General features: G+C 39.0%; 1 protein-coding gene across 1 annotated transcript in view; it reads left to right on the forward strand.

Annotated features, from left to right (window-relative positions):
- The window catches only part of INTS4 (integrator complex subunit 4), a 114169-nt gene extending 103376 nt beyond the window's left edge, over positions 1–10793 (forward strand). Inside the window, exons 22-23 of the mRNA XM_081279107.1 lie at positions 1771–1891; positions 10444–10793. Coding sequence (XP_081135233.1) covers positions 1771–1891; positions 10444–10622 — 300 coding nt within the window. The 3' untranslated portion in view covers positions 10623–10793. The remainder of the gene's footprint in view (positions 1–1770; positions 1892–10443) is intronic.
- The last annotated feature ends 229 nt before the right edge of the window (positions 10794–11022 follow it).

Raw genomic sequence — 11022 nt, forward strand, 5'->3', positions numbered from 1 at the left:
CCTGCAGGCGTGGGCAAACTGATGCCTCTGCTGGTGGGAGCTGGGACTCTTACTGCCCTGTCATGCAACAGCTTCAGTGGTTTGAAAGTGCTGTAGAGTATAACTACCATACCCTGCCATCTCCTTTGTTCTATCTAGGTACTGTTTTAAGTATAAGACATATAGCAGTAAATATGCCTCAGAAAATATATGGAGATTACATTCTTTTTTTTTAATATTTACTTTTTAGGTTTTTTTTAGATAGACACAATATCTTTATTTTATTTTTATGTGGGGCTGAGGATCGAACCCAGTTCCCCACACAAGCCAGGCGAGCGCGCTACCACTTGAGCCACATCCCCAATCCCAGGAGATTACATTCTTTATTAAAAGTATGTTTGTTTTTTAAAGTAGGCTTTCTAGGAACTCCATTTAATAACATTTCTTAGCCTAGTGCAGGTTACTATATTTTACCTAATGCTGATAGGAGATGCAGTTTTTAGTTGTTCCAAAATTCAGAATATAAATCATACTGTCTGTTTTCTTCTCCTGACCTCCATGAGCCACAGCTTTCTCAGCTGCCCTCTTGGGCATAGTAGAGGAGTGAAGGAAAGCTTCCATCAGCTTTCTCACAGAGGAATTGAAGCCTTTGTTGAGAATGCTGGGAGGTTCTTCTACCTTTGTTATTTTCCTTCTCTTGCTCATCCCTGTGTCAGCCCTCCTCCACCCCTCTTTTTAAAAATTAAAGCCCACCTACTTATCTCTAAAGATAACAAGGATCAGGAAGCTGGGATATTGGACTTTTCTGCTGTCATAGGTTTGAGGCACAGAGCCTGGAAGTAGATTGAGGAGAAGCAGCTTAAAGAAAGAAGGGTAACTGGATGCAATGGTGCATGTCTGCAGTCCCAGATTCTCAGGAGGCTGAGACAGAATCATTTGAGCCCAGGAAATTGGGGCTGTATTGTGCTCTGCCTATCAGTTGTTTGTACTAAGAATCAGTAATGGGATTGTGCTTATGAACAGCCACTGCACTGCAGCCTGTGTGACATGGTGAGACCCGATCCCTTAAGTTAAAAAAAAGAAAGAAAGAAGGGTAGAATCAGGGAGGCCTGAGAGGAGATAAAAGGATTATGGTAAATGGTCAGAGATAGGCTTCCCAAAATCCAAAATTGAAAGAACTGTGCAGTTCTCCACTGTGCCCTTATCAGTATATTTATATGGAGCAGGTCCTATTTGGCACTAGGATCATTTTTATATGTTCCTATATTCATTTGTATGCCATGCCATGGAATAGGTCTTCTACATGGGTTTCTGGGAGGCCCCAGGATGTAGAGGAAAGAACTCTGTCCATGTGAGATGTGAAGATCTGGCCAGTGGTTGGTTCAGACCCTTCTTAAAGTCCTTTCTCTTTAGAAAGAGACAGATAAATGCCTTCTTTGCTGCTTGAAATCTAGTGCAGAAAATACAGTTGACAAAAATTTCTGCATACATGCTGATTGTGGTGGATGCTGGTCCCTCATGGGATTCACAGCCAAGGAGGGAAGATCATTCTGCCTTGTGGTACTTGGGAGGGTTTTCAGAAATTCAAAAGATATTTACTGGACATTGCTTTGTGCTGGGGCAGCAGCTATAGAGATGTCTATAGTGTTGCTCTTGCTTCAAGGAGCTTTGCTTTATAAAGGCTGGTGTCATTTTTCTTCTCATGTTTTGTGGTTCACTGCCACCATCAACTTTTCTTAATTGTTCTTTCTTCTGCCTTTTGTTTTTCTTTTCATTTTTGGTATCTCTTAGGTCTTATATCCAGATGGTCAAGCTCAGATGATCCACCCCAAACCAGCAGACTTCCGAAATCCTGGCCCAGGGCGTCACCGTCTCATCACTCAAGTGTACCTCTCCCATACCGCTTGGACAGGTAAGGAGTCAGGGACCTGGGGATTATGCTCCTAGAGATTACACTCAACCTTTAGCATTTGTTTTTTAGTTTGAGGGAAAAAATACATGTTTGAATCATGTACTGAGGATTGAATGTGATTCTTTGGGGAGTTCATAACATCAAACTGGGTACATTTGAACTAATTTGCTATACTGATTGCACAAGCAGTGAGATTCTTGTAGAAGAGGTTATAGTGGAATGGAGTTTCATGGAAAAAGCCTTGGGCTGGACACCAGGAGAATGCATGTTGTTCTGACTTTGCCACCAGTTTGCTGCATGACCTTGGGCAAGTCTGAGTCTGTTTCTTTCCTCAGCTTAAAAAAAAGGTGGTGATTCTCAACCAATAAATTAATTGTGAGGATTACTCCCTCTGGAAATTACAGTTTCATTTCCTTATGAAAAATTTAAAACCACTGTCTCTTTGTCTATGAACAGTTCAATTAATTCCCCTGAAACAAGTAAAATGACACATAACTTCCCATCCCTCCCACACATGGATGGTCTATAGAGTGATGCAGAGCAAGGGGATCTGTTAATACAGTAACTGAATGGAATATGCACAGTTGGTGAAAGGACAGAGATGTCATGCAAGTTTATTTTTTTATTCTTTTTTTCCCCTTTAATCTGGGAGAAATCAAATGCAAAAGACATTTTATTCAAACCTATAAGTTTGCTTTGGAAAACTTAGAAAGAGACTCAGACTGCAAAACCTAAAACATGGGGCTGAATTGATCTTGGTGATATTTCCTGAATCATTGAAGATGAGACAGGGTCTCACTGAGTTGCTTAATACCTTGCCATTGCTGAGGCTGGCTTTGAACCCTTGATCCTCCTGTCTCAGCCTCCCGAGCCACTGAGATTACAGGTGTGCACCACTGTGCCCAGCCACATCAGATGTTTTCTTATTTAAAATTACTTATTTGAGATTCTCTCCCATTAGAATGTAGCCTCCATTGCAGCAGGAAACTTGCTCATCTGTATTTCTGTATCCCTGGTGCCTATACGTCCTATGTCCTTAGTGCGTGACATGCAGTAGGCCCTCAACAAATAGTGAAAACAGAATGCATGATTTAAAAAAATTTTTTTTAATTTATTTTAATTAGTTATACATTACAGTAGACTATCTTTTCTATCCCCATATCCCCTCCCCTCCCCTCCCCTCCCCTCCCCTCCCCTCCCATCACTTCCCTCTACCTAATCTAAGGTAACGCTATTCTTCCCTAGTGCCCCACCTTATTGTGAATTAGCATCTGCATATTAGAGAAAACATTTGGTCTTTGGTTTTGTGGGATTGGCTTATTTCGCTTAGCATGATATTCTCCAACTCCAACCATTTACTGGCAAATGCCATAATTTTACTCTTCTTGAAAGCTGAGTAATATTTCATTGAGTATATATACCACATTTTCTTTATCCATTCATCTATTGAGGGACACCTAGGTTGGTTCCATAGACTAGCTATTGTGAATTGAGCTGCTATAAACATTCATGTGGCTGTATCACTATAGAATGCTGAATATAAGTCCTTTGGGTATAAACCAAGGAGTGGAATACTTGGGTCAAATAGTGGTTCCATTCCCAATTTTCAGAGGAATCTTCATACTGCTTTCTGTAGTGGTTGCACCAGTTTGCAGTCCCACCAGCAATGTATGAGTGTACCTTTTTCACCACATCCTTGCCAACGTTTATTGTTGCCTGTATTCTTTTTTTTTTTAATTATTTTTTAGTTGTAGTTGGACACAGTACCTTTATTTCACTTATTTATTTTTATATGGTGCTGAGGATTAAACCCAGGGTCTTGCACATGTGAGGCAAGTGCTTTACCACTGAGCCACACCCCAGACCTGTTGCCTGTATTCTTGATAATTGCCATTCTGACTGGAGTGAGATGCAATCTTAGAGTAGTTTTGATTTGCATTTCTCTAATTGCTAGAGGTGTTGAACACTTTTTCCTACATTCATTTATCAATTGTATTTCTTCTTCTGTAAGGTGTCTGTTGAGTTCCTTAGCATATTTATTGATTCGGTTATTTATTTTTTTGGTGTTAAATTTTTTGAGTTCTTTACATATCCTAGAGATTAATGCTTTATCAGAGGTGCATGTAGGAAAGATTTTTTCCCAATCTGTATGCTCTCTCTTCACTTTATTAATTGTTTCCTTTGCTGAGAAGAAACTTTTTCATTTGAATCAATCCCATTTAGTTATTCTTGATTTTACTTCTTGCTCTTTAGGAGTTTTGTTAAGGAAGTCAGATCCTAGGTCAACGTGGTGAAGATTTGGACTTATTTTTTTCTTCTATTAGGCACAGGGTCTCTGGTCTAGTGCCTAAATCTTTGATCCACTTTGAGTTGATTTTTGTACAGGGTGAGAGAGAGAGAGAGGTTTAATTTTGTTTTGCTACATATGGATTTCCAGTTTTGCCAGCACCATTTGTTGAATAGGCTATCTTTTGCTCCAGTGAATGTTTTTGGCACCTTTGTCTAGTATGACATAACCATATTTATATGGGCTTGTCTCTGTGTACTCTATTCTGTACCAGTGGTCTACAAGTCTGTTTTGGTGCCAATACCATGATGTTTTTATTATTATAGCTATGTAGTGTAGTTTAAGGTCTGATATTGTGATGCCTCCTGTTTCAGTTTTGTTGGTAAGGAGTGCTTTAGCTAGTCTGGGTCTCTTATTTTTCCAAATAAATTCCATGATTGCATTTTCTATTTCTGTGAAGAATGTCCTTGGGATTTTAATAGGAATTGCATTAAATCTGTATCACTCTTTTGGTAGTATGGCCATTTTGACAATATTAATTCTGCCCAACCAGGAACATGAGAGATCTTTCCATCTTCTGAGGTTTTCTTCAATTTCTTTCTTAAGTATTCTATAGTTTTCATTGTAGAGGTCTTTTGCCTCTTCTGTTATACTGATTCCCATTTTATTTATTTGTTTATTTATTTGTTTGTTTGTTTGTTTGTTTTTGAGTCTATTATGAATAGAGTAGTTTTCCTAATTTCTGTTTCAGTAGATTCATCGCTGATTTATAGGAATGCATTTGATTTATGGGTGTTGATTTTATATCCTGCTACTTTGCTGAATTCACTTATTAGTTTTCTGGTGGAATTTTTTTGGATCTTCTAGATATAGAATTATGTCATCAGCAAACAGTGATAGTTTGAATTCTTCTTTACCTATTTGTATCCCTTTAATTTCTTTCTTTTGTCTACTTGCTCTGGCTAGAGTTTCAAGGATGATGTTGAATAGAAGTGATGAAAGAGGTCATCATTGTCTTGTTCCAGTTTTTAGCAGGAATGCTCTCAATTTTTCTCCATTTAGAATGATGCTGGCCTTGGGTTTAGCATATATAGTATTTTACAATGTTGAGGCATGTTCCTACTATCCGTAGTTTTTCTAATGTTTTGAACATGAAGGCCTGCTATATTTTGTCAAATGCTTTTTCTGCATCTGTTGAGATAATCATATAATTCTTATTTTTAAGTCTATTAATATGATAAATTACTTTTATTGATTTGCATATGTTGAATCAACAGCCCTGCATCCCTGGGATGAATCCCACTTGATTGTGGTGCACTATCTTTTTAATATGTAGGCCAACATGGTAAAGATTAATATGTATGTGATTTGCCAGAGTTTTATTGAGAATTTTTGCATCTATGTTCATCAGGGATATTGGTCTGGAGTTTTCTTTCCTTCATGTGTCTTTGTTTGGTCATAGAATGAGTTTGTAAGGGTTCCCTCCTTTTCTATTCATGAAATACTTTGAGGAGTATTGGTGTTAATTTTTCTTTGAAAGTCTTGTAGAACTCAGCTGAGAATCCATCTGGGCTTTTCTTGGTTCATAGGCTTTTGATGGAGTTTTCTATTTCATCACTTGAAATTGATCTGTTTAAATCTTGTATGACCTTCTTATTCAGTTTTGGTAGGTCACATGTCTCTAGAAATTTGTCTAGAAAAATGTCTTTGATATTTTCTATTTTATTACAGTATTAATTTTCAAAATAGTTTCTTATTATCTTCTGTATTTTAGACATGTCTGTTGTGATATTTCCTTCTTCATCTTACATTTTAGTAATTTGAGTTTTCTCTCTTTTTCTCTGTGTTAGCTTGGCCAGGGGTTTATCTGTTTTATTTATTTTTTCAAAGAACCAACTTTTTGTGTTGTCCATTTTTTTAATTGTTTCTTTTGTTTCAATTTCATTAATTTCAGCTCTGATTTTAATTATTTCCTGTCTTCTGCTTTTGTTGTTTATTTGTTCTTCTTTTTGTAGGGCTTTGAGACCTAGTGTTAGGTCATTTATTTGTTGACTTTTTATTCTTTTAATGAATGCACTCAATGTAATAAACTTTCCTCTTAGTACTGCCTTTATAGTGTCCCAGTGATTTTGATATGTTGTATCAGTGTTCTCATTTACCTCTAAGAATTTTTTTTATTTCATCCTTGATTTCTTCTACAATCCATTCATCTTTAATTATGTATTATTTAGTCTCCATTTGTTATAGTAGCTTCTATCTTTTATTTTATTGTTGGTTTTTAATTTCATTCCATTGTGGTCTGATAGAATGCAGGGTATTATCTCTTTTTTTTTTTTTTTTTAACTAAGAGTTGCTTTGTGGCATACTATATGTCTATTTTAGAGAAGGAGCCATGTGCTGTTGAGAAGAAAGTATATTTGTTCGTCGATGGATGAAATATTTCCATATATGTCTGTTAACTCTAAATTATTGATTGTATTATTTAGTTCTATAGTTTCTTTTTTTAATATTTATTTTTTAGTTGTATACAATACTTCATTTTGTTTATTTATTTTTATGTGGTGCTGAGGATTGAACCCAGGGCCTTGCACATGCTAGGTGAGTGCTCTACCGCTGTGCCACAACCCCAGCCCCAATATAGTTTCTTTTTTTAAATAATTTTCAGTTGTAGTTGGACACAATACCTTTGTTTTATTTATTTATTTTTATGTGGTGCTGAGGATGGAACCTGGGGCCTCACATGTGCTAGGCGAACACTCTTATGTCTGAGCCACAACCCCTCTATAGTTTCCTTATTTAGTTTTTGTTTAGAAGATCTTTCCAGTAATGAGAGAGGTGTGTTAAAGTCACCCATGGAATGCATGATTTTAATTGGCAGTTAAAATTCATTCAATTCTTAGACCAACTCTGTGGTGGGAATTAGTGTTTTCTTCATTTCATGGGTATATAAACAGAGCCATATGGCTGCTTAGCAATGGTGCCAAAGCTGGCATGCAGATGTCCTAGCTCCCAATCCCTTGCTCCTTCACTCTACCATGCTCCCTTCTTCCCTGGGACTGGAAAGAGAAACGTGTTCTCATTCTAAATGTGCTTACATCTCCTTTGTCCTTACCCAGGAGAGATTTTTGCCTGGAATTTGTAGGGAACTCCTTTAGTCCCTCTGCAGCTCTCCACTGGGGCTGCTTCTCTGGGAGAAAGGATGCTGCCATGCAGGAAACTGAGTCCCATCAGCCAACTTTCAAAGTCTGCCTCCCTTGGGCTGGGGATGTGGCTCAAGCGGTAGCGCGCTCACCTGGCATGCGTGCGGCCCGGGTTCGATCCTCAGCACCACATACCAACAAAGATGTTGTGTCCGCCGAGAACTAAAAATAAAAAATATTTTAAAAAAAATTCTCTCTCTCTCTCTCTCTCTCTCTCTCCTCTCTCACTCTCTCTTTAAAAAAAAAAAAAAAAAACAAAGTCTGCCTCCCTTGCTATGTGAACCTGAAGAAAAATCTTTCATTTTTCTTATATTTAAAATGGAAATAAGAATGTATAAGATATATTCTTCCAGGCATGTTGAATTATATGATTTATCCCAGAGATCATTTGTCTCTCCCACTCTTTTATTGTCTCTTTTCTCTCCCTTTTTCCTGTGGCATTGAATTGCCATTCTTATGAAATTCTGATAAGTGAAGGCTAAAATGCCCCTGTGGGGTAAGTTCTATATACACTCCTCCTGACTTTACCATGATATGGCTCCTTGGAAATGCTGTGAGAGCCACATCTGTGGTTGTGGTTGGCTGTGTGGGATAGAGTAGGAGAGTGTGGTGGGACAGCTGATGCTGGTACCTGCCCTGGCTCCACCCTGTGTGGAAGATTCTGCTGGAGTCTGGAACTAGAGAGTAATGCTGGTGTCATTACGTACCCACTGGTCCATGGCATAAAGCCCCCATATGATGTGGGTATGTGTATACTGCAGGATTGGTAAATGGCGGTAGAGTCTGCTCTCAGGTCTGATGCTGAACTCTCAGGTTGACATGTTTGCTCTGCCTTGGCTGCCTGTAAATCTTTCCATTACTGAAGATAGCAATCTAGTCTCTGCTGTGACTTCTAGAGAGAAGTCTGGAAATGACAGAAATAGGCTGAGGAGACATTGAGAAGTCCTAAAGCCTCTCCCTTGTTCATTTAGATCAACCCAGGTCACTCCTGTTCTTTGAACTTCTTAGCTTGAGGCTTGTCTTTAACTCTTATACCTTTTTCACAATTTGTGCCAAATTAAGGAGGATATCCCAAGTTGAATCTGTTCCTGGCCTTTCTGGTTGCCTTTAGCTTTTTCTGAAATCTTTTTCTCCTTTTTCAGTAAGGAAGCCATGTGGTTAATAGAAAGATTAATTGCCTCACTTTGTATACTGGGCTCAAATTCTGTCACAGGTGTGGATTTGGGCAGCCACTTAGAACCTCTCTGAGCTGCAGAATTTTTTTTCAAGATTGTGACAATCTTTCTTTCATGATGTGGCAGGGTAAGAATTCCTGGGGTTTGTGCTTGGCACAGAGCAGGTGTTGTATTACAGAGCCTTCTTGCACTCCCTTCTCAGTACGCAAACCCTTGATGAGAGCAGACTGCACTCCATGGCAGCCATCTCTGTCTCCTCAACCAAACAGCTAGCAACTTGCAGGGACCTCTTATTTATTCTCTCTGGGGCCCGCCATGTACAGTCACTAGGTCAGCATTGTAATTATAATATGGAGAAAAAAAGATTTTCTGACACTATTTTAAGTCCCCACAAAACATGTTTTTTTCACTGGTGAAAAAAATTTTGGCAAAACTGCTTCCCATTTAAAGCCTTCTCCAATAAGAAAACAGAGTCCTTGGTGCATACAGCCCAAAATCTTAAAATTGAACTGTTTACCTAGGTATGAGAATAGGCCCCAACCACCATTTGACCCAGCTATTGCCCTTCTCGGACTATTCCCTGAAGACCTTAAAAGAGCGTACTACAGGGATACTGCCACATTGATGTTCATAGCAGCACAATTCACAATTGCTAGACTGTGGAACCAACCTAGATGCCCTTCAATAGATGAATGGACAAAAAAAATGTGGCATCTATACACAATGGAGTACTATGCAGCAATAAAAAATGACAAAATCATAGAATTTGCAGGGAAATGGATGGCACTAGAGCAGATTATGCTTAGTGAAGCTAGCCAATCCCTAAAAAACAAATACCAAATGTCTTCTTTGATATAATGAGAGCAACTAAAAACAGAGCAGGGAGGAAGAGCAGGAAGAAAAGATTAACATTAAACAGAGACATGAGATGGGAGGGAAAGGGAGAGAAAAGGGAAATTGCATGGAAATGAAGGGAGACCCTCATTGCTATACAAAATTACATATAAGAGGTTGTGAGAGGAATGGGAAAATAAACAAGGTGAGAAATGAATTACAGTAGATGGGGTAGAGAGAGAAGATGTGAGGGAAGGGGAGGGGGGATAGTAGAGGATAGGAAAGGTAGCAGAATACAACAGATACTAATAGGGCATTATGTAAAATTGTGGATGTGAAACCGACGTGATTCTGCAATCTGCATTTGGGGTAAAAATTGGGAGTTCATAACCCACTTCAATCTAATGTATGAAATATGATATGTCAAGAGCTTTGTAATGTTGTGAACAACCAATAAAAAAAAAAAGAAGATTCCAATTCAGAAAAAAAAAAAAGAGAGAGAGAGAATAGGCCCCAGATACTTTGTGGCTTCTGTTCTGATGCTGGCCTCTAATGCTCTTGGATTGCTCTCAGGTCATCTCCTTCGCTATGGCTGTGAGCTGCAGGGAGCCCACAAGACCCAAGGAGAACATGGCAGTGGAGCATCACATCTGTAGACTTGGGGATTAGCTGCACAGGATTCAGACTGGGAACTTTTTTTTTCCCCCAGCTTAATTTTTTACTCCCTCTGGTATTAGGGATTGAACCCACAGGTGGTCTACCACTGAGCCACTTTTTATTTTTTTGAGACAGGATCTCACGAAATTGCTGGGATGACCTCAGACTTGTGATCCTCCTGCCTCATCCTCCCAGGTAGCTGGGATTACAGACATGTGCCACCATGCCCAGCTCAGAAAGTGGTCTCCCCGCCCAGGGGGCAGTTGAAGGTTGCAGACTGATGAAGAAATGTTTTTGAAACCCTGTTGTTTCAATTTTTGATGTTGCTTTTTCATGCTATTTCATTCCAGTCCCTAGCAGTTGCCCAGTCATAGAGGATTTCTTTTTTCTTTTTTCCAGAACCATGCCAGGTGGAAGTAAGACTGCTACTGGCCTACAACTCCAGTGCTCGAATTCCAAAATCCCCCTGGATGGAGGGTAGTGAGGTATCACCACAGGTGGAGACAAGCATCGAGGGCACCATCCCTTTCAGCAAACCTGTGAAAGTCTACATCATGCCCAAACCTGCACGGCGCTGAATCACAAGAGGTCTTCACAGCCATGGTCCAGAAGGTCCTTCTTAAATGGCAGTGAGCCAGAAGCCTGGAGAACTCCACCTGGAATTGGCTTGTGGGCATGTGACCGTTACAGACTTACTTGGTATCATACAGAATAAATTATTATTTTTTCATTAAAATAACTGAAAACCTTCCAGTTTACCTTTCTTTTCCACTTTAATAAATTGAGAAAACACCAAACTTTCTAGTTTGGTCGTAGCTTCATCATTTATACCACATGCTGATGTGCTTGATTCTGAGGTGTGAAACACAGACAACCAATTTTCCAGCCACTTCCAAAGAACTATTTATTTAAGCCATAATCTTATTTCTTAAAATGATAGTCTGTTTGCCAGGACCAATTCCAAAGCTGCTTTAACAG

Source organism: Spermophilus citellus, assembly GCF_964194105.1.
Source record: "Spermophilus citellus genome assembly, chromosome: 2".
Taxonomy (NCBI): domain Eukaryota; kingdom Metazoa; phylum Chordata; class Mammalia; order Rodentia; family Sciuridae; genus Spermophilus; species Spermophilus citellus.